A 23,436-nucleotide genomic window follows, 5' to 3' on the forward strand; every position below is an offset into this window, starting at 1 on the left:
TTTTTTAGAGCTAGGGGTTAGATTTCATGTTTAGTTAGCATGTCAGACCTGTGATAGGGTGTTAATTACAATTCAGGCTTATGTATAAACTTGAAAAAACTAAGCTAGCCTTCTGTACTGTAACATCTCAGAAAGTAACTCAGAGAAATGTTAGCAGTTCTGCAGTTAGCTGTGATAGGAGATCTAAAGGGAAAGGGCAGGCTCAGCGATAGCTCAGCACAACCAGCAAAACGAGCAGCTCTAGAAGCAAGTGGCCATGTAATCTGCTGGTTTGCAGCTCCCCGGGCATCTCTGCCTCTGCTCTGCGTGTAGTGAGTATCTACTGATGCTTGCATTTGGCATGGGCTGTTCTTTCCCTGTGTGCTACTTCTTTCTTCCTACTTGTCAGCTGCTTCGTCCCCTGCTCACCCCATAAGGGCTCCTCTTCTCCACTCTTTTCCTTGTAAGTTTGGCTTCAGTTTTGCTGGAATTGCCCTGGAGATTGAAGGACCCCTTCAACAGGGGTCTCATATCACATATTTATATTATGATCTATAACAATAGCAAAATTGCAGTTATGAAGTAGCAACAAAATAATTTTATAGTTGGGTGTTAGCACAACACGAGGTTGCAGCATTAGGAAGGTTCAGAACCACCGCATTCCATACCCTGATAATGAACCTGCTTCCCTTTAAGACTGCCCAGCAGTAGATGGCAGGGACCACATTCATTTCTGAATGTCTGCCATTGCCTAGTGTCTATTTAGAATGCTGTGACCCTTCAGTGTATTGGGAATGAATAGGTACTTCCTCCTCTGCCTCCCTGCATAGACAGTCACAGCAGGTGATCTCAGTTTGGGTACTTTGGTCAGGCCTTATTACCACCCTTTCTGGGCAGTTGCTAACTTTGAAGCAGTGTCTTTGCTGTTGAAGTCCTGCTGCACTCTGCATAGCTTCTGTGGGCCTGAGCGCAGCTGGGATTAAAGAGTAACTACACACCACTGGGACAAGTTTTTGGTTTTTTTCAAGATAGAGTTTCTCTGTGTATCCTTGGCTGTACTGGGCTTGCTTTGTAGACCTGCTTTGTAACTAGGCTGGCCTCGAACTCACAGCGATCCACCTGCCTCTACCTCCCAAGTGCTGGGATTAAAGGCGTTGTGCCACCACACCTGCTGGGAAAGTATTTTCATAAGTGTTCACAGTCTTGTACTAGCCAGTCAGACTCCATGGATCCACGCCACAGTCCCTCTTGGCCTTTCTTTGTTCTTTGCTGTTAATCTTTGGTAACTTCCTTGGTCTCACCACTAAATGTGAACTTCGTCCGCAGGAATCTCACCTTCCCTGCCATGGAGGTGTTGTACTCAATGGAACTCTTTTTGAAAAATGGTCCCCTAAGATGCCTTTGGTTTTTGTTTTGTTTTAAATGTGTGCGCACGCGCGTGTGTGTCTTTGAACTTTATGTGTATATCTGTGCACAGTGTGTGTGCCTGATGCCCACAGAGACCAGAAGAGGACATAGAATCTCTTAAAGCCAGTATTCCAGACATTTGTGAGCTGCCATGTCAGTGCTGGAAATTGAACCTGGGTCCTTTGGAAGAGCAGCCAGTGTTCTTAACTACCAAGCCGCCTCCAGCCTAGGATATCCTAATTTTCCCTGAGGTGTTGTATTCCTTATGCATTGTTGGGCTATTCAGAGTCACATTTGTAGGCCTCTTCTTTCTTCACCCGAAGAATAAGTCTCAATCTGAACTTTCTGCTGTCTTGCGAGAATAAGAGGAGCTGCCCTGAAATACCAAGTGTTTCCCTTGGTATCAAGTCACGCTGTAGATAATCTTCTCTGATAAGATTGCGAGCCAATGTGGAAGGCACTTTCTACTGCAAATAATCAGTCTGGTGTAAGCTTCACTGTCATTCTGCTTATGTTTGTAGCTGGTAGCTCCAAGCGTCGTGGATTAGGTGGGATCTGGGAGCATCTTGGGATGGACCCTAGTCCCTACGTGTAATAGAAGCCATTGCTCTTTGGTACTCCATTTCAAAGTGAGGAAACAAAAGAACAGCTAGCAGCCAGCTGCAAACCTGCAAACGTGCTGTAGTCTTAGCGGCATCGTCCAGGGCAGGATTGCCTTCCTTCCCACCCCAACACAGGCATCTTTCTCTCCTCTCTAGTTAGCATGCCATTGGCTTTCCTTGAACCTGCATTTCCCCCTTCCCATGAAGTCTTTCAAGCCCTCCAGGATAGAACATACTGACGACATAACTTGGGGGTTATAATTCTGTCCTGATATGTAGGACTTAACTATTACCATCTTACACCACACTTGAAGGCATGTTTCCTTTCATTAGTTTCAGATGCATGACCGTGTCACCAGTGGTCTTCCATGTTGTTGAAAGGCACAGTTGATTCTAGTAACCTACTTTCAGAGACAGACTAAGATACACTATCCACCTTGACGTGTGCAGGAGGTGCAGGCTGAACTTAGCTGGAGCTTGTGATAGGAACTTTACAAGGTCAAAGCCCTGGACAGGTATAGTGTTGCATACCTGTGATCCTTGGACCTGGAGTAGGCTGGGACTGCACAGTGAACACTGCCTCAGATTTCCCCCAGTTCAGTCCTTTGTTTTTGTAAGCTTGAAAAGTAGTTTCACCACTTCTGGGGTCAGTCCAGTCTGAATTGAGTTACTAGCTAGCTGCTATTGAGGCAAGGGCCACATCTAGACCCCAGTTAAGGCGTTCAGTGGAGGAATCCAAGACAGCCAAGAGAAGGAAACTGGGAGCGACCCGTCACTTGCAACTGTAAACACAGACAGCCTTGGAGCTTGTGATTCTGCAGCTTCTAGGGGAGAAGCTTATGTGACAGTGCCTCAGGTTGTGCCACAAGAGCGAACATTTTCTCAGCTCAGGCATAAAGCAAGCATGAGAATTGCAGGGAGGGCCAGGGCCTCACTGTGTAGTCCAGCCTGGGACTTTGACTTCTCACACCTTATCTCTGTGTGCTGGGATTACAGGTGTGAACCTGCATGCCTTTTTTAAAAGCAAGGCCAGATAAGCATGCTACCTACAACTGAGCTGTATTTCTGAAGAATTTCTTTTTTAAAAGATTTATTTATTTAGTATTCAGTGTTTTACCTGTATGTACACTTGCAGGCCAGAAGAGGGCACCAGGTCTCAATATAGAGCAACACCATGTGGGTGCTGGGAATTGAACTGGGACCTCTAACAGAGCAAGCAGTGATCTTAGCCATCTCTGAGCCATCTCTAGAGCTTCCTGAGGAATATTTTTAAGCAACAAGATGCTTATTTGTTTGGTTGTATATTGAGACAGCCAGAGCTGCCACTCTGGTATTGGGGTCACATGTCTCACTAATTCCACCCCACCCCCACCCTTAAGACAGGGTATCTCTGTGTAGACCAGGCTGGCCTTGAACTCACAGAGATCTGCCTGCTTCTGTCTTCTGCTGAGCGCTGGGATTTAGAGGCGTGCACCACCACTACCTGCTTCCTACTTTGCACTAATTTTTGAATTACAAATTTAATTTCTACCCTCTGTTTTTTGAAAGTCTTTGTTAGATACCCAGATAACAAAGGGTAAGGACAGGCTTGCTTGCTTGTTTGTTTGTTTATTTATTTTGTATACAATGCTCTGTCTGCATATACACTTGCAGGCCAGAAGAGGGCACCAGATGTCATTATAGATGGCTGTGAGCCACCATCTGGTTGCTGGGAATTGAACTCAGAACCTCTGGAAGAACAGGCAGTGCTCTTAACCTCTGAGCCATCTCTCCAGCCCCCCAGGCTTTTTTTTTTTTTTTTTTTGGTTTTTCGAGACAGGGTTTCTCTGTGTAGCCTTGGCCATCCTGGACTCACTTTGTAGACCAGGCTGGCCTCGAACTCACAGCGATCCGCCTGCCTCTGCCTCCCGAGTGCTGGGATTAAAGGCGTGCGCCACCACGCCCGGCCCGCCAGGCTTTTATTTTTTATACTCCCAATTTAGTCTTGTTTTATAGATGTCATTTTCAGCAGATGAGGCACAAAGCCTGTCATAGTTATGTTGGGGGTCTCAAAGAGGACAAATGGTTTAGGAGCTATGTAGCCTGCACCCTGTGCTCAGAATGGATGGGCATTGACACATCTTTTCTTCTCAGCAGGACAAGAACATCAGAGGATTGAGTTCGGTGTTGATGAAGTCATCAAACCAAGCGATGGTTTGCCAAGACCACCTAGCTACAGTATATCAAGCACCTTGAACCCTCAGGCACCTGAGTTTATTCTTGGTTGTACAACTTCCAAAAAGACCCCCGATGGCATAGAAAAAGATGAGACCTACAGCTCCATTGACCAGTACCCGGCCTCGGCCTTGGCTCTGGAAAACCACTCTAACGTGGAGGCAGAAGCCTTGGAGAATGATGGTGGCACTGGTAGTCTTGGCCAAAGGGAGCGTAAAAAGAAGAAGAAGCGGCCCCCTGGATACTACAGTTACCTGAAGGATGGTGGTGACGAGGGTGTTTCCCCAGCTGCCCTGGTCAATGGCCATGCCAGTCCAGCAGTCACCAACAGCGAGGGTATGGAGGATGCGGAGTTCATGGTGGATATGCTTCCTTCAGTCATGCCCAGGACTTGTGACAGCCCAGAGAATTCCATGGACTTCGTCAGTGACCCTGCCCCTGATAGTCCTTTCCCCAGAATACTAGGTGGTGATGACAGGACTGCAGGGCTGCCTGAAGGCTGCCATGGCACTGATTTTGAGCAACCCTGCCTCCCTGCAGACAGCCTGCTAAGGACAGCTGTGACGCAGCCCTATGTTGGCACCGATACTACTGAGAATCTCACAGTTGCTAATGGAAAAATACTTGAATCCTTGAGCGAGGACACTGCTGCCAATGGGGTAGAGTTACACACTGAGGAGAGTGCAGACTTGGACTCTGCAAAGCCTGAGAGCCAGTCACCTCCTGCCGAAAGCGTGCTCTCTGCGTCTGGCGCCATTCCCATTAGTCAGCCTGCAAAGTCCTGGGCTAGCCTCTTCCATGATTCTAAGCCCTCGTCTTCCTCACCCATGGCATATGTGGAAACTAAGTGTTCCCCCCCGGCCCCATCTCCCTTGGCTTCTGAAAAGCAAGTGGAAGTCAAAGAAGGGCTTGTTCCAGTTTCAGAGGATCCTGTAGCCATAAAGATTGCAGGTACAGTTTAACAGCCAGGTTGACTGAGGTGGGACAGGCCTGAGGACTGCACACTATGCAGTGTGTTGGTACCCACAGTGGCAGTAGCTGACCTGTGTGGTAATAGGAAGCAAAGGGCATGTGTGCATTAACATTATCCAGAAGAAAGATGGTAGGAGAGGGTGCGATGCCTGTATGTAAGTGAGAAAACCCCATATTTACTATGAGTTCTTACTGACAAACTCCGTTTTACTCTGCATTTCTTGGTCTTGTACTGTGGACTGTATGGCACGTGTGCCCTGTGCTGAAGCTCAGGTGCACTTGAGGTATGATGCTCCTCCTCAGTTCATACTCACTTCCTACTCCTGTCCTATATCAATACAGAAAAAGACATTTAAAAAAAAAGTGCAGCCCCTCTCCCTCTCCTTAGTAACTTTGGGTTGAGTGGATTTGAGAATTGTAGCAGCAAGGTGAGGTAGGAAGTTAGAGACAGGACCTGGATGCTTAAGTGCAGAAGCAAGTCTCCAGGTCCCCAGCTCCCAAGATGGCTGCCATGTGCCCTTGGAGTGCTCAGAGTCTCAGCAGACAGCACTACGGTGTAGCCTCTTGGTGGCTGGTGGTGACAACAAGTTATGGCTTTTAAACATCACATTGGGAACACTCTGAGGACACTAAGGCAGTTTGAGGCCAGCCTGGCTTTAGTAGCAAGACCTTGTCTCAAAAAAGAAGCCAAAACACAGATGAGAACAACATTTTATTCACTATGTGTGATACATTATTCTGAGTATTAGTGCTCTGATCAGAAGATTGATAGAATTTGTATGTTTGGTTTGTTTTGCTTTTTTTAAAAAAAGATTTATTTATTATGTATACAGTGTTCTGTCTGCACTTAAACATATTCGCCAGAAGAGGCACCAGATCTCATTCTAGATGGTTGTGAGCCACCATGTGGTTGCTGGGAATTGAACGCAGGACCTCTGGAAGGGAGCAGTCAGTGCTCTTAACCTCTGAGCCATCTCTCCAGCCCTGTTTTGTCTTTCATATAACATCTTGTCGTGTAGCCCAGGCTGGTCTTGAATTTGCTTTTAGCTCAGGCTTTTCTCATGTTTCTACCTCCACTGAGATTATTTATTTATTCTTAAGGTTTATGGGTGTGTTTGGCCTTCATGCATGTCTAGGCAACACTTGTATGTCCATTCCAGCAGATGCCAGAAGAGAGCATCAAATCCCCGAGAACTAGATTTGCAGTCTGTTTTAAACCCTTAATGGGGGTGCTGGAAATCAAGCTCCAGTCCTCTGGAATAGTAGCTGGAACAATAACTCCTGAGGATTGTAGTTTTGAAGGAAAGTAACTTCTCTGCAGCCTTCTTCACCACAACACTTTTCTTGTAAATATGTGTTTTGCCTGCATGTGCACTCTGTGTGGGTGCTGGGAATTGAACTCATATCTTCTACAAGAGCAACAAGTGCACCGAGCCATCTCTCCAGGCCATTTTTCTTTTTCAGTTTCACTTTGTAGCCCAAGCTTTTCACAGATCTGTGCTGCCCTTCTTCCAAGTGCTGGGATTCTACACACACACACACACACACACACACACACACACACACACACACACACACACGGGTTCTTTCCTATATATTGCATACAGTTCTTCTAGAATGTATTTGTTGAAGGACTGGGACATGGCTCAGTAGGTAAGAGCACTTGTCATGCAGGCATGAGGATCTGAGTTTGAATATCCAGTATTCATGACAGGCATGGCCTGTCATTACATCATTGTGGGTCCAAGACAAGTACATTCTGGGAGCTTGTTGGCAAATGGATGGATCTCTGACTTCTAGGGGAGGCAGGGCAAATTCTAACAGCAAAAGAAGCACTAGCTTTAACCAGCCAGGTCTGAGTGGTGGGGAAATGCTCTTGCTTCTGTTTATGTCACTAAATGCATACTGGCTTGCTTTTTTGTTTGTTTGTTTGTTTGGTTGGTTGGTTGGTTTTGGTTTTTTGAGACAGGGTTTCTCTGTGTATCCTTGGCTGTCCACGAACTCACAGTGATCCGTCTGCCTCTGCCCCCCAAGTGCTGGGATTAAAGGGGTGCGCCACCACCGCCTGCCCAGCCTTTCTTTTGGGAAACGTTCAAGATAGGGCTTCTCTGTTACTGGCTGTCCTAGAACTTGCTCTGTAGGCCAAGCTGGCCTTGAACTCACAGAAACCCACCTGCTTCTCTCTGCCTCCCAAGTGCGGGATTTAAAGGTGTACAATACTACTGCCCTGCTGTAGTAGTGGCCATTTTTAGTAGGAGTAACTGAGTCAGGATAAGCAGTAGAAGGGAACCTGAGAGCCATGGGACTGCTGTCTGAAGGCCAGAGAACAGTGTCTGCACAGTGCGGAGTAAGTGGGCAGCAAAGGAGCTCAGGGCTGGCCTGGAGAGATGGCCGCTCTTCCAGAGGGCCTGAGGTCATTATAGATGGGCTCAGAGCCATTTATAGTGAGACCTGGTGCCCTCTTGGTGGCACCAGGCAGGCAGAACATTGTATACATAATAAATAAGTCTTCAAAAAAGCGGGGAGTCGGGGGAGCTCATGGCTGATGGTGCTGCCCCCTTGTGAGCACAGGTCTTAGTAGGCTGCATGTGTGTTCCTTGTCACTGCTCCTTGCTTTTAATGCTCTAGTTTTCCTGGGGCTTTAGAAGAACATAGGTCACATCCTAAACTAAGCTGTCAAATGCTTCTGGAGCACAAGGTTGGATTTCGTTTAAAACTTGGCGTCAGTAAGCCAGGCATGATGGTGCATGCCTAAGTAACTCCAAACAAAGAGAGAAACCCAGCTAAGTGCCCACATTACATCCCAGAGGACACGAGAACCTGGTGAGCTAGGGTCCTGAAGTCTGCCCAGCCATGTGGGCTTTGCTGCATCCTTCATGCTGCTGGGTGGTCACTATAATCTGAGGCTTCCAGGAACGGAGTGTGATTTGAGGACTTAGGTGTGAGTGACAACAATGCAGTCTTAAGACCATTGTTTTGGTGGTTAGCACTGGCCTGAGACTCTGTGCTACTGGTAGATAGGTCACTTTGCTGTCCTGCCTGACTAGAAGCTAAGGTTGCCCATGTTCTTCCCCAGGTGGCAAGAGCGAGGAAAGAAAAGCCTAGAGGTGTGGCAGTGACTAGGCACTAGTAGTTGGGTTAGGTGCTGGAGTATGGTCAGGTACTGGATAGCTAGGCTTATAGGACAGTGCCAGCTCCACTTAGGACTTCCCACCCTCAGATCTTATGATAACAAAGTGTAGGAAAACTCATCACAGTTAAGCTGGTGCAGCCGCGAACACTCAGTGCTAACCCCATCCATTTGTAGGTTGTCTGTGTTGAATCATTTACACTATGCCTTGAGATTTAAAAGGGACATTCAGTGATTTGGGTTTTCTGGTGTCCACAGATAGCATGAGAAACGCTGGACTCTGCTCAGCCTTTTGGTGTCTGCGACTTTACCAAAGCAGAGACACTGATTTCAGCGTGTTTTATGAGTCATTTAGCGCTGCCATTCCATAAGCATTGGTTTGGGTAGCTCCACTAATTCCCACGAGAAAGACCTATTGGGGGCCATTTTCCCAAAATTGCCTTGAATAAAAAGAAATTTTTGGAGAGTTTAGTGTTGCAGCCAGTTGTAGTGTTTGCCTACAAGGGAAGATAAAGCTTGAGAAGCTAGCAGTAATGACCTGAGTATAGTCAGCGGAGCTCAGCCCTCTCCACAATCACATGCTGTGCATTAGGCTGGAATGAGCGGAGTCCCCAGCTAAGTAAGTGAGTTGACCCCAGGCAGAGGGAAGAGTCAAGACCTTTTGCAGCCTCTCCCTTCTCTCTCTTGATCCAAGAAGGTGTATGCTCCACCTTTAACCTTAGCATAGAACTGGAGCCGTAGATGGTGTGGAGGCTTTGATCTTTTTTCTCTTTCTGTTCTCTTTTGGTTTTTCAATTAGCAGTAATCATGCCTCAGATAAACCTCATTGGCTACGATACTGCCACTGCACAAAGTGTCTTTTTTGGTTTTTCAAGACAGGGTTTCTCCACACAGCTCTGGCTGTCCTGGAACTGGCTCTGTAGACCAGGCTGGCCTTGAACTCAGGGATCCACCTGCCTCTGTCTCCTGAGTGCTGGGACTAGCCACCCCCCTCACTGCTGAGGTTTTGATCTTAACTTTAAGATATTCAACTGGGCCTGGGCGTGTGACTCACTACTTTAATCCTAGAAGTGAGTCTAGGGCAGCCAGGGCTGCACAGAGAAACCCTATCTAAAAAAAAAAAAGAAAGAAAGAAAGAAAGAAAAACAATATTCAACTGAAATCAGCTTTAAAGCTGCTTGTTTCTTTTGAAATGGAGATTATTGATACATAGTCACAAAATGTTTAAAAGCTCTGGTTTTGGAGAATATAGATTATTTCTTTTTGGAATGGAATGATGAAAGATGTTTTTTCAAACTTTTATATATTCTTTTTTGTTTGTTTTTGAGAAAGGGTTTTTCTGTGTAGCCTTGGCTGTCCTGGAGAGAGAGAGAGAGAGAGAGAGAGAGAGATCTGCCTACCTCTGCCTCCCAGCATGCTGAAATTATTCCCCTCCTCCTCTCACCTGACCCTGCCTTGTGTATACTGGAATTAGTGTGTACCGTCTACCACACCTAGTTAGATAGATTTGTTTTTATTTTATGTGTATGGGTGTTTTGTCTACATCCATGTCTGTGTACTGCATATGTGCAGTGCCCAAGGAGGCCAGAAGAGAGTGTGGTGCCCTCTGGAACTGGAGTTACAGACCGTTGTTAGGTATGTGTGGTTGGGAACTGAACCTGGTTAGTTCAGTTAAGTGCTCTTAACCACTGAGCTTTCTCTTTAACCTAGACTGCCTCTTTTTTTTTTTTTTTTTTTTTTAAACATCTCATGATTTATTTTATATATGCATGTGCACAGGTGCAAGTGTGTGAGCACCCAAACACAAGTGCCATGGTCAAAAAACAACTTGGAAGATGTTTCTCTGCTCTACTGTGTGGGTCCTGCAATTGGACTCAGACTTAATGGCAGCTGAGCCACCTGCTAGCCCTGCCTCTTTTTCCAGGGGATGCTTGTAATGACTGATGGTTTATTTCTCCACATTGTCACTGTCCTTGCTCCAGAAATGTGTTATTTAGTTCATTGCACCTGTTTGAGGAGGCGGTAAAGCCCTGCCCGCTGCACCTCTTGGTCTGCAGCCTGTCTGCATGCTTGTAGGTGTTGACCAGACCACTGGGGGGTGCTAAGAGACAGCTTGCTATCCTGCAAGGAAACCGGAAACTGCTTATTGACCTGTTGGCTCTCCCAGGAATGGCAGTATGGAAGCCAGCTTGAGCATATGGTTTCCCAGTAAATGTCAGAGAGGAGTGGATGGGGTTGCGGGTGTTCTCAGGTCTGCAGAGCTCTGCTGGCTATAGAAGCTCTCATGCTGTTCAGGCCGTCACCTGTTTTGTTTTTAAAGCAGAGTCTTGTTTCTGCCGCTTCACTGCATACTATACCCAGGTAGGTGGCCACAGCTTTGGGGTGAGTCTCATCTCAGCTGGCAGTCAGTCCTCCATAGGGATTCTGGGATTTATTTTGTTTGTTTGAGTAGGGTCTCTCTCTCTGTGGTCCTGGTGCAGTGTGGTGATCCGACACCCATTGGCCTCTGTCTCCCAAGAATTGGGATTAGAGGCAAGCATCATCATCCATCTCTTGCTTTTTAAAAATGCGGGATTTCTTGGCTCAGTTTTCTAAAATGTGGATTCTGGGCCTCTGAACTCAGGCCACTGGGCTTGCGCCCTCTCCTTGCCCCTGCAGCTCACAGTTGAGGCTGCTCAGAACAGTGGGCACAAGAGGGAAGAAGTTCATCTGGTTCTCCATGCCTGTTCCTTGTTGGTGTTTCCGCTTCCTCCAATGCCTGTGCCAAAGTAGACGTGGCTATCATGGTACCCCATCTCTTCTCCCACCTTCAGCCAGTCCAAGAAAGCTTTGCCTGTCAAACCACCAAGAAAACAATTTTCTCCTATCCAGAAACTGTGTGTGTTAGGCCACTGTCTATCTTAGCTCCTCCCATCATGTGGCTGTGTCTAAGGTCTGGCCAAGCATCCCGTTAGGCAGGACACACTGGCTCTCCACTCTCTTACCCAGTCTGTGCTCTTCCTGTTGATACCATGAGTATACACTGCGCTGTGAATTTGAGGGGAGCGGGTTGTGGGAGTTCTGGGAACATGGCGTGCTGACACCCGAGTGTAAGTTACTATTCACAGTGTTCACACCTTGCTGACCCTAGGCAGGGCCCTTTCCCTCCATCGTTGTCTATGGTTCCCTCGGTCTCTAGCTGCTCTCTTTCTGTGTCTGCAGACCTTAATTGCACTGAAGCACACTCCCCAGACCCTTTTAGCTGAACCTGCAGTATGTGGCGTCTCAGCTGGGACAGTGAGTCCCTTGTTACCTATCTGTGAGCTGGCCTAGAGCAAGGCTAGTCACAGTCTTTTGTGCGCAGAGGACAAATGAGCTGTTCACCAGAGGTCAGCCATGGCAGGAAGACCAAGTGTAGTTTGTAGTTATGTACATCTTGTCACTGTTTGCTGCTCTGAAACCCTGTGGCATTACATTGGGGTATGGTGTTTGCCTGAACACAGGTTTGCTGGCCACTGTGATCATCACTGCTGTGGCTTACAGTGGAAGGTGAGGGTGCTTGTGGTACAGCCCAACGACAAGTGGGAGATAGGGAGTGGGAAGGGAAAACTGAGTGCAGATATTTTAAAGATGTGTTTTTTCCTTTTGTGATAACAAACATATTTGTGTGTATATATAAGTGTGCTTGTGAGGTCAAATTGTGGGAGTTGGTCCTCTCCCCACCACGAGGGTCCTGGGTTATAGCTCAGATCATCAGGCCTGGCAGCAAGCACCTGTAGCTGCTGAGCCACCTCAGCAGTCCGGTACAAGAATTTTCAGTAGGCCGCACTGTACAGTGGAGAGGGAAGAGCCAGGCAGTCAGATCCACAGTTGTGTCTGATTCAGTGCCAACACTCAGTGTTCTCATCCGTAAAATGGGCTGTCAGAGTGCCTCTTTGGCAAAGTTGCTGTGAGGTTGGATGTTAACGGGCAGCTCCAGGCACTCACTGGTGGGAGGCATCAGCGTTTGTCTTCAAGTCCTAGGTCTGTGTCTTACTAAGAGGGTGAGCTTTGCACATGTGGTCTCTCTGATGCCTTCTGCTGCTTCTCTGGAGCCTATAATGGTTTGTTTTCTCAGAAAGATGGGTGACATAAAATTACTCACTGCGCTTTCTCTGCTGGAGGGAAAAGGGAAGGAAGGAGGTGAACATACACACTTAAGCTGTGCAGATTGAGTTCCTCCCCTGACTTTCCGACGCCAGCCTGGGACTGGCCACTACAACTGTTTAATGGTTCTCATTGTTGTGGGTGGTGGTCAATACTGTAGATGCCCATTACTGTTTCCTCCTTCCTGTGGAACAGTTTAAAAGTAAAGGAGGCATCGGGTGTGGCCCTGACTTGGAACCTAGACTGTGTTGATCACAGACAAACTGTTGGTATGGTAGGAAGCAGACAGACAGTGCCCCTAAATGGCCGAGTTAGGTCCCGCCAGTTAACACTTGTGGCTTGTAAAGACCAGACTGAGTGTAAGGGACATACTCACTGTAGCCATTATGTAATAGGATTCATTATGGGATGTTGGAAGAGCCTTGAACTTGCAGTGTAGATCAGGCTAGCTTCAGACTCAGCCACTACCTCTTAAGTGCTTGGATTAGTGGGTACACTACCATGTCAGGATAAGTTTGTTTTTGTTCTTGTCTGTAAGATAGCGTCTCATGAAGTTGACCCAGTCTAGGACTTACTGTATAGGCTGAGGCTGGCTTTGAACTCCTGATCCTTCTGTGTCTGTCTCCCAAGTACTATAGCTACAAGGATTTGCCACCACTCACGACTTTGTTGTCTTTGTTTTAAAATGAATTTCTAGTTAGGCCTGATGGCATATATTTGTAATCCCAGTGCTGAGGCAGAAGGATTATTGAGTTTGGGGTTAGTCTTGGCTATGTATTATCAGGCCAGTCAAAGCCACTTAGTGAGACCTTTTCTCAAAATCCAATGATGATGAAGACATTTGTAGTTTTCTTTTTACTTCCTTTCCTCCTCTTCCTTTTTTTCTTTTGTTTTTTTTTTTTTTTCGAGACACAGTTTCTCTGCGTATCCATGCTTTCTAGACCAGGCTGGCCTCGAACTCACAGCGATCCACCTGCCTCTGCCTCCCAAGTGCTGGGAGTGCATGCCACCAAAGCCTGCTCGGTGTGCCCAAGTGCTCGGTGTGCGCCACCGAGCCCAGCCTTATAGTTTGCTTGAAAAGAGAAAAAGTGGTTTCAGGGGGTGAGTCTGAGGAGAGAGACCTACATCTGAGTGGAGTGAGGAGTTAGAGTGCAGACTGACTCGATGATTTGATTAGTGACTGGCTGGAGCAGTTGTCACTTACTGTACGGCCATCAAGCACCCACTATGACATGCCAGGTTTCGTGTGAGCCCAGGAGGCACACACTTTGTATAAGCATTTTTTATACATACTGTGTAGAAAGGCATACCTTTGAAACTGGTATCCATCCAGGAGACTTTGCTGCCCATGAGGCGTGCTGTCAGGCTTGGTGGGGAAGCCACTGTCTTCCACATCTGCTCTCTGCTGCTGCTGAGTGTGTCGGTATTTCTGGCCATTGTGCTTGCTAGTGTCCACTCAAAAGATGAATGCTGATGATGTTAGGAGGGAAACACTATTTTGAAAACCGGTTCCTCATTCAGTGACAAAACTGGCGTTGAACTAAGTGAAGCATTAATGATAAGGGCTTTGGAGGACATACACTCTCCTGAGGGAGTCTCAGCACTTCAGAAAAACGCTGCCCACTGCAATGTTGTTAATGTCTTCATTTGCTTCTTCACTCTTGCAGAGTTACTGGAGACTGTAACCCTAATACATAAGCCAGTGTCATTGCAACCCCGCGGGCTGATCAATAAAGGAAACTGGTGCTACATTAACGCTGTATCCTTCCTGGATGCCATCCCCAGGCCTGGCCACCATGGTGCTCTTCACTCCGGGTTGATTTGACTTAGTGCAACTTCCACAGGGCAGCTGGCCTGGACTCTGAATGGGCCATCATTTGGTCTGCCTACTTCATAGTCAGTGACACTCAGTCATGAGCCCCACCCCTCCACCCTCTGTACAGGGATTGATCTGTTGCCCTGTGAAGGACAGAATCAGGCATGTTCTGTTCTCATTGGCGAGGTCGTAGATAGTAGGACAGAATGGCCACATAGAACTGGAAGCTTTGCTCTAACTAGTGAGAACATTATGCTCAGCTAGGTTCTTGAATGTCACCCTGGCCAAGAATGGATCCCTACATAACCGTTACAAGGCAGCTATGCTCTTACTTAGTTTATTTCTTTTTGTGTTTGCATATCACAGTAGTTGGGTGTCCTTGGCTTATCTTATTATATGTCTTTAGAAAGTTGTTGTATCTGTTTCATTTCCTTTACACTTCCTTACTGCAACATTCAGACTCTGCAGGCTTTGGTGGCATGCCCTCCGATGTATCACCTGATGAAGTTCATTCCTCTGTACTCAAAAGTGCAAAGGCCTTGCACATCAACACCGATGATAGATAGCTTGTAAGTAAAGAGATCCCACGTGTGCCAGTGCTCGGGGCGCTCCCTGAGCTGAGTCCAGCCCTCAGCTCTTGATTTTCTCCTGATGAGGGCTGGACTAGCTTTCTGCTCTGCTTTTAAGTTTTCTGAGCCGGGCGTGGTGGTGCGCGCCTTTAATCCCAGCACTTGGGAGGCAGAGACAGGTGGATCCCTCTGAATTTGAGGCCAGCCTGGTCTACAAAGTGAATGCAGGACAGCCAAGGCTACACAGAGAAACCCTGTCTCAAAAACAAAAACAAGAAACCCCACAAAGTTTTCTATGTATGTTTTGCCTACATATATGTAAGTGCACCACAGATGTGCATTGTCCGTGGAGCTCAGAAGAGGACTTGGATCCCTTGGACCTAGAGTTACAGCCAGTTGTGAGCCGCTAATGGGTGTCGAGAACTGGACCCTTGTTCCTTGCATGAGCAGCAAGGGCTCTGCACCACTGAGCTACCTCTCCAGCTTCTGGAATTCTTTTTAAAGGAAGATGCTGTTGGGGTTTTCTATGGAAGTTAGCCTGAAGTACAATGAGACTGCTGCTCTGTCTTCAGATTCAGTAGAAAACCTTGTACTGTTTGCCAGCCTAAACTGCCATTTTAAAATGGCCCCTCAAAATACATACAGATTTAACTAGGAACCCACTGGGTCCTGTCATGTCAGCTGGCATGGGTGGTACAGCTTCTGGTTAGTGTGCTGTTGTGCCAAGGCCCGCTCCTAACATGTTCTCTGCTTCCCCTTTCTCTGTTTAGTGTCCGGCTAATGAACGAGTTTACTAATATGCCAGTACCTCCCAAACCCCGCCAAGGTGAGTCAAAGTGAGCAGCTGCGATATCTTGTTGATGGGAACATGGAATGGGGGAGCGAGCATGTAGTAGATGTGCTCTTGTTGGAAAGCAATGTCCTTTTAAATCTAGGCATTTCCCTGTGCGATCTCAGCTTCCTGCGGTGGGGTTTGGGTGGCTTTGCTTTCTGTCCTTTATGCTGTCTGTTTGGTTACCAGAATCTGTCTGTTTTTCTTGCAGCTCTCGGGGATAAAATCGTGAGAGATATCCGCCCAGGAGCTGCCTTTGAACCCACATACATTTACAGACTCCTGACAGTTATCAAGTCGAGCCTGTCTGAAAAGGTCTGGGGTGTTCTGTGGCAGCCATACAAAGTGCTCTAGTGAGCTGGTGTAGTTCTAGCAGATAGGGGGCTGAGGCGAGAGGACCTCTGGGAACTCAAGCCTAGCCTGGGCTACAGAGCAAGTCGCGGATAAGCCTGAACTACCATCAGTGGTTGTTGCTGCTGTTTATGTGTGCCACATACCCTGTGCTGCAGGTGTAGTGGAGTCACGTGACGAGCTAGAGTGTCCAGTTACCCACATTTAACAGCACCCAGTATCAAGGACTGAGTCTCACCAGCTCTGCTAACCTGAGTCCAAGCTGGTTACGGGCAGGGCCTGTCTACTCTGTCCCTCATTGCTGCTGCATTGCACTTGGGTAGAGTGGAGATTCCTGGAGTACCCAGCCTCCATCTTATTCCTGCTCAGGCTACAGCAACTAGTCCATCGACTTGGCTCTTGCCTCTTGTTTTTTCTTAATATTGCATATTGTGTTACTAAGGGCAAGCGAGCAAAGGAGCCAAGAAGCCTTATGGATGGTCCTGAGAGCTATTGAGAATGACTGAGGCATTTGTCTAGAGCATTCAGCTGGTCTTCCCAGTTCCAAGTCTGTAATACATTGGCATGAACAGTTCAAATTCAGGTAAAGGAAACTTATACAGACAGGAAAAATAGTTAAGAAAATACCATTTAAATGAAGTGGCATAGAAGCTACATTGCTTTAAATAGAGTGAGCTTCCAGGTGTAAAAGAAAGATGCCAGCTACACAGCCTTTTTTTTTTTTTTTTTAATGCCTGTGATACAGCTTTTCTTGTTGTCTTGGAATTTCAGTTCCTACTACTTGGGATTCAGGATACTAGGGATGCTCTATCGAGGGTGGGGATCAGAAGCACAACCAGACAACATAAGAGAAGTGTAATGACAGCGTGCAGCTGCAGAACCTGGAGGAGGCCAGATGGCAGGAGCAGAGGGAGAGGAGTGCTCAGAGAGCTTCCTGAAGCTGAGCCCCTCTAGGGAAATGTTCCAAAAGAATGCTTAGGAGTAAAACACTTTAAAAAGTTTTTTTATTTAAATAATTTATTCAGATTACATCTAAATTGTTATCCTCTCACTTGTATCTTCCCATTCCCCCCTCCCTCCCTCACCTATTCTCCTCCCCTAGGCATGTGACAGAAGGGGACCTCCTCCCCCACCATATAATCATAGCCTATCAGGTCTCATCCTGGTAGCCTGCTTACCCTTCCTCTGAGTGCCACCAGGCCTCCCCACCAATGGGAAGTAGTCAAATAGGGGGCACCAGAGTTCATAGTTCATGTCAGAGTCAGTCCCTGCTCTCCACACAGCTGTGGAGACTGCATGGTGCATTGGCTAGATCTGAATAAGGAGTAAAGCACATGGGAAGTTAACATCAAGCTAGCGCTTGAAGACCAACTTCAAGCTTGGTGATTTCCTAGCAGGCTGCAGCAGCTGCTGTGTTGTGAGCATAGTTCTGCAGCAGACGGATCTAGAGCAAAACCTCAAACATGCCCCATTTGTGCCACCCCCGTGGCCAGCCCTAATGCTATTCATGTAGTCCTTCAGTATTGCATGGTGTCCTGCCTGGTTGATAGAGGGTTTTGGGGTGCTTAGACTCAGTCCCTTATCCATTCTTGGCGGGATGGATGTCTTTCTGAAGTCCAGGTTCTTAGACACCAGCCTAGGCCTTTCCTGGTAGTGCAGTCTCACACCTGCTATGTGAACTCTGTTGCACATGGGCTGTGTCCTTCTGTGCCTGCGTGCATGTGCATGCAGGGCTTTTTATCTGCTTTGGTTTAGGATGTCCTGAGAAGCGAGCAGTAGCACCTGAGCTCGACTCAACTAACTCCAGTCTCATTAGGTTATCCAGGCTGGCCTTGAACTTGTGACCCTCCTGTCTCAGCCTCCTGAGTAGCTTGTGTCCCCATGCCAGGTGGGCTGTACCTTTTGGTGCACATAGGCAGAGTGTGCAGCATCAGTGCTGCCATGTCTGCAGATCCTTTCAGAGATCGTGTAGTAAACCTGTGTGCTTCACCCAGGAGCCCTAGGCAGATGGCTGCCTGTGCAAGTCCTGATAGATGACAAGCGCCTGCCAGAGCTGCGTGGCATGCAGCTGGCGACGGCTGTCTCTGAATGGCCTTGCGTGTCTCTAAGGCACCTAATTACTCGGAGCTGTAGGTTTTCACTTGTGACTTGAGTCCTCTCCAGTGGTTCTGTCCAGAGACTGGAGCTGGCTATGGGGTTGCCAGTCAGTGCTGAATGTGAATGCTGGCTCAGCGCTTGCCTTAGGAAGTGGCCCTCAGTGTCTTGTTCATGAGCTATATATTTTTAAAGCTGTTTTAAAATAATCGTTTGTTTATTTGTTATTTTGAGACAGTGTCTCACTTTGTAGCCCTAGCTGGCCTAGAACTCACTGTAGACCAGGCTGTCCTAGAATTCACAGAGATGCCCTTGCCTCTGCCTCCCGAGTGCTGGGATTAAATGTATGCACCACCATGCCTGGCTATTTGTATTTTTCTAACACTATAAGGTAAAGTGTATGCCTAGGAATTCAGCTATAAAAGCACAGAACAGCCAGGCGTCGTGGTGCACGCCTTCAATCCCAACAGATGCAGATCACTTTGAGTTCGAGGCCAGCCTGGTCTACAGAGTGAGTCCAGGACAGCCAAGTCTATCACCAAGAAACCCTGTCTCCAAAAGCCACAAAAAAACAAAACAAACCCAAAAAACCTCTGGGGAATGCACTGGTCTGGAATGTTTTGACAGAGGTGAGGTGTATTCCAGGTGCTGTGGGTCCTGTAGGCCTCACTGCAGTTGTTAGAATTAATGTGCCATGTCTATCCTCAGGGCCGGCAGGAGGATGCCGAGGAGTACCTAGGCTTCATCCTTAATGGACTCCATGAGGAGATGCTGAGCCTGAAGAAGCTCCTTTCACCCACGCATGAAAGTAGGTTCCTCTATGAGACTGTTTGCCTGGCAGCGGCTTAAAGGAAGGTTGAATGCTCGTGTTACACTTAGACACACACACAGGTCAGAGGTTACCTTACCTGCTCATCAGTGCTTAGGGTAAATTAAAAACTAGTTATTTGCTGGGTGTAGCTGCCTCGGAGGCAGAGGTAGGTAGATCGCTGTGAGTTGGAAACCAGTCTGGTCTACACAGCAAGTCCTGCACTGCCGGGACTACGCAGAGAATCCTGTCTTGTAAAACAAAACAAAAACAAACAAACAAAAACGAGTTATTTTTTATTACCTTTAGCACAGCGCTGAGAAAGCTGGACTTAGATAACTGGAATCTATTCATCTCCATGCTTTTGCTTCAACTTTTACTCAGAAAGAGATTGAGGCCATAGTCACTGTTCTGTTAGGGTTTACTTTGGCTTAGGGTTCCAGAGCGGCAGAATCCATTACAGTGGAGGAACACGGCGGCAAGCCAGACAGCCACATTTCATCCACTCACAGGAAGCAGAGAGGGGACAGAACACAGAGCTAGGCTATCAGCTGGGCGCTGGCGACTGGTTAGACAGCTCTTGTAGAATCTGTGCTTGCTCGCAGTTTTTGTTCTTGTAGACGTTGCCTAAGCAGACCTCTCCTTTTCAGAACTTACTGTTTCCAATGGGCCCAGAAGCCACCTGATAGAGGACGAAGAGCAGGAAGACACCGGCGAAGGGAGTGAGGACGAATGGGAGCAAGTGGGTCCCAAGAATAAGACGTCCGTCACCCGACAGGCAGATTTCATTCAGACACCTATCACTGGCATTTTCGGTGGACATATCAGGTTTATGCTTTTCCATGTTGCCACAGGGGGAGGTGTGAGAGTGTCCGGATGCTTCCTGCCATCTGCTTTGCCCACTTCTCTCTTGCTCTTCCTAATGCCCTGCTACCAGGGGCTACCAGTGGGCGCTGGCCATTGCTCACTGTTGATAGTCAGAAAGCCAACTGACTTGTTCTGGTAAAAAGAACGTGCCTGGGGCATTGTATTGCTGTACTTTAATAAATGGATTGCTCATGTTTAAGTCTATAGCATGATGTTCTGAACACAGGTGGCTGTGGAGAACTGGTCAGCACACACACCACCTCCCATGCTGCCCCTTTCCTCATCAGACAAGCCCAGCCACAGTCACCCCTATACTGGTACACCCTGACACTTTGTGCCCTCCGACTTGGCCCTCCTGCTTTCTTCCCCGACTTTGCTGTGGTTATGTCTCTGTCTGCGGTTGACCCTTTCAAATCTACAGCAGCATGAGCACACGTCGTTTTCCTTCTGTTTTTTGTGGGCCCCCCCCCCCCCCCCCCCCCCCCGCGCGCGCGCACAGGGTTTCTCTGTGTAGCCTTGGCTGTCCTGGACTCACTTTGTAGACCAGGCTGACCTCGAACTCACAGTGATCTGCCTGCCTCTGCCTCCCGAGTGCTAGGATTAAAGGCGTGCGCCACCACGCCCGGCTCCCTTTTGTTTCTTTTCTTTTTTTCCTTTTTTTTCTTTTTAAGATTTATTTATTATTATGTATACAGTGCTCTGCCTGCATGTACTCGTGCAGGCCAGCAGATGGTGCCATATCACATTACAGATGGTTATGAGCCACCATGTGTTGCTGGGATTTGAACTCAGGACCTTTGGAAGAGCAGGTGGTGCTCTTAACCACTGAGCCATCTCTCCATCCAGCCTTTTCCTTCTGTTTCTAGCTCCAGTTATTTAGGGTAATGTCTTCCAAGGCCACCCGTGCTTTGGCAAGTGTTAGGACCTCCTTTTCCAAGGCTGAGTAATACTCCTTCGTATACTCCCACCAAGGTGGCTTTATCCATTTGCTTTTCAGTGAACACATAGGTTGTTTATCTGGGAAATAATTCTGAATGGACTAGATAATTTAGACACCAGAACCTCGTGAGCTAGAAAGTGAAGTGAACAGAGGGAGGCACTGGCACAGGAGGACATGTGACCTGGGGTCTAAACCAGCCCCTCAGTCAGCTTTCTGTCATTCACGTCATCCTTCTAAATGACTTTTTCCCCCATTCATTTATGTTAAAGACTTTGAGTCCAAAAGTCCCAAGGTAACTTCCAACGATTGTTTAGTTGGCTTCAGAGGATGCCTGGGTGCTGTACTGAAAGATCGCTCTCTTCTCAGGATCCATTGGCAAGTGGGTCTGCTCAGCAACAGATTGAGTAGCTTTCAGCAGGAACTTCTTTCTGCTTTTGTCCCACCCCACCCCAGATGAGGAGGCCTGAGGAGCCAGCTGGGCCACCCTGTGACATTGCACAGGCCCCCTTTTCCTCTGGTGTTCTTCCTGGCCCGGGGAAGGCGTGTCTTGGCAGACATGTCCCCGCCCCGAGATGAGCCATGGTGGCAGGAGCACAAGTAGCAAGAGGCCAGGTTGGTGAGCAAGAGTGAAACACACCTATGCCCTTCGCTGCCCTCGCCATCCAGCCTGGAGTTGGGATTGTTGAGCGTGCCTGGGGCGATGAGAGTTCAGGCTGCCACAGCACATCCTTTGCACTAAGGGCAATATGAGCTGTAGGGCCACAGCCAGCATGACAGATCTCAGGTGTGCCTAGGAGCGATGGCAGGAAAACCAAATCCCCCCCCCCCCCCCCCCCCCCCCCGAGAAATTGCTGTCATGGTTGCTTGCCCCAGCCAACCTCTGTGGGGTGCCTGTCCCAGTGGGTGGGGGAAGGTCTTTGTGTTGAAGTTCATTGTCTTTAAAAGCAGAGATAAGGAATTACTGTTGTTGTTATTTATTATTTTAGTCAGGGTCTTATGTACGCTGGCCTGGCCGTGAGCTCAGCAGTGGAGGTATAGCCACATCTAAGGATGACTGAGTTCTGATCCTCGCTCCTCTACCTCCCAGGTGCTGGGATTACAGGGACCTGGCCTGTTGTGCGGTGCTGAGGTTAGAACGGGGCCTCTTTCACACCAGCAGGCATGCTCTGTCCCAGCCACTCCCAAGTCTAGACAAGGATTATTTAAGGCAGGATCTCTGTAGTTGCCCTTGCTGACTAAACTCATGGCGTTCCTCCTGCTTTAGCCTTCCAAGTGCCTGGCTGATAGAGTTCTGATGGCCTGACTGCTTTTAAGACAGAATAAGACTGTTGATTCTGACAAGAGACCCTCCTGTTATTCAGTCTTTTTGCACGTTTTTTTTTGTTTGTTTGTTTGTTTGTTTGTTTGTTTCTTGTTTTTTTTTCCCTAGAGAAACACTCTCCCCCCTTTTCTTATAAAATTTAGGACTGTGGAGTCAAGAGAGTCTTGTTTCTGCACTTTGTTTTGGTTTTAGAAGGTGGTTTCTCCGAGTAGCCCTGGCCGGCCTGGAACGTACTCTGTAGACCAGGATGGCCTTGAACTCAGATCCACCTTTCTCTGCTTCTGGAATGCTAGGATTAAAGGGGGTACGCCACTACTGCCCAGCTTTACTTTCATTAAAGTTTTGGAACCGAAGGACCATCAGTCGTCTTCATATTCCAAAGGAAGGTTGGGGCATTAGACCTGACAGAAAGGATTTCAGCTGGTTCTCATGGTGTCTGTCATGTGGAGTCCAAGTCACCTCTCACCAGCTTTACTCTCTCATAAACCAGGACACCAGGCTGCACAAGCAAGGTCTTTTATTGAATCTCAGAGTGTTTCCTGGAAGAGGTTAAATGAGATGAGATGGGCTTACAGTTTTTACTCAGAAGAACTTAAAAACAGAAAAATGAAGGAAAACAACAACTAAGAAAAGTTGAGTCGGTGCCCTACCCACAAGGCCAGTTGCCTCTCTTCTGGATTGCTAACATGGTTTTTATTATCCTCAGCTTGCTCCCATTCCTCCTCCTGTTGTTTTTATAGACTGAAAGCAGCATTAAAAGCCCTGTTCCCCCTGGGGTTTTCCTCCATCTCATTAGAACAGGCTGTGTGCTCTGTTAAAGCCTTCCAGGTGGGCGAATTTAGTAGCTGCTACACACTGTACTCAGGTGTGCAAGTGAAGAATTTGGAAGTTGAACCATCTGAGTTAAGCTGAAAACACACAGGAACAGTTGCTAATCACAGAAGCTGGTAGTCAGCGGAGTTATTTTTAAATCAGGGTGGTTTTGGCTTTTCTGTTGTCTCTGGTCTTCTGGGAGTGATACTGAATAAACTTATTTTGAGTGTTTATTCCTTCTCTGTTTTTTAATCTTTAGGGAAAGTGACACAGAGTGGCCTCTTACATCTCTTCTGTTTTTCATTGCAATTCTTAGGTCTGTGGTTTACCAGCAGAGCTCCAAAGAGTCTGCCACTTTGCAGCCATTTTTCACACTGCAGTTGGATATCCAGTCTGACAAGATACGCACAGTCCAGGATGCATTGGAAAGCTTGGTGGCGAGAGAGGCTGTCCAAGGTTACACCACCAAAACCAAGCAGGAGGTATGTTCACAGCTGGCCAGGAGCCCTTACATGCTTGGACAGAGCAGAGCTCAGATGAAAGAAGCTGACTTAAAACCACCTCTCACGCCAGTTACTTTACTGAAAAGCCCCAGA

At 47.6% G+C, this 23,436-nt stretch overlaps 1 protein-coding gene and 1 pseudogene across 4 annotated transcripts in view; one reads left to right on the top strand and one right to left on the bottom strand.

Moving 5' to 3' along the window:
* The window catches only part of Usp10 (ubiquitin specific peptidase 10), a 54,739-nt gene that overhangs the window by 26,654 nt on the left and 4,649 nt on the right, over positions 1-23,436 (top strand). For 2 of the 4 annotated variants that reach the window (XM_051168883.1, XM_051168881.1), the window contains 8 exons: positions 4,125-5,153; positions 14,097-14,188; positions 14,705-14,814; positions 15,585-15,640; positions 15,858-15,961; positions 18,800-18,899; positions 19,550-19,727; positions 23,157-23,322. In XM_051168883.1, the coding sequence (XP_051024840.1) occupies positions 4,125-5,153; positions 14,097-14,188; positions 14,705-14,814; positions 15,585-15,640; positions 15,858-15,961; positions 18,800-18,899; positions 19,550-19,727; positions 23,157-23,322 (1,835 nt within the window). Of the gene's footprint in view, positions 1-4,121; positions 5,154-14,096; positions 14,189-14,704; positions 14,815-15,584; positions 15,641-15,857; positions 15,962-18,799; positions 18,900-19,549; positions 19,728-23,156; positions 23,323-23,436 lie in introns of all 4 variants that reach the window. The other 2 variants (XM_051168882.1, XM_051168880.1) reach the window with 1 other exon arrangement.
* On the bottom strand, positions 9,086-9,160 carry LOC127209692 (uncharacterized; annotated as a pseudogene).

This window comes from Acomys russatus, chromosome 26 (assembly GCF_903995435.1).
Source record: "Acomys russatus chromosome 26, mAcoRus1.1, whole genome shotgun sequence".
Taxonomy (NCBI): domain Eukaryota; kingdom Metazoa; phylum Chordata; class Mammalia; order Rodentia; family Muridae; genus Acomys; species Acomys russatus.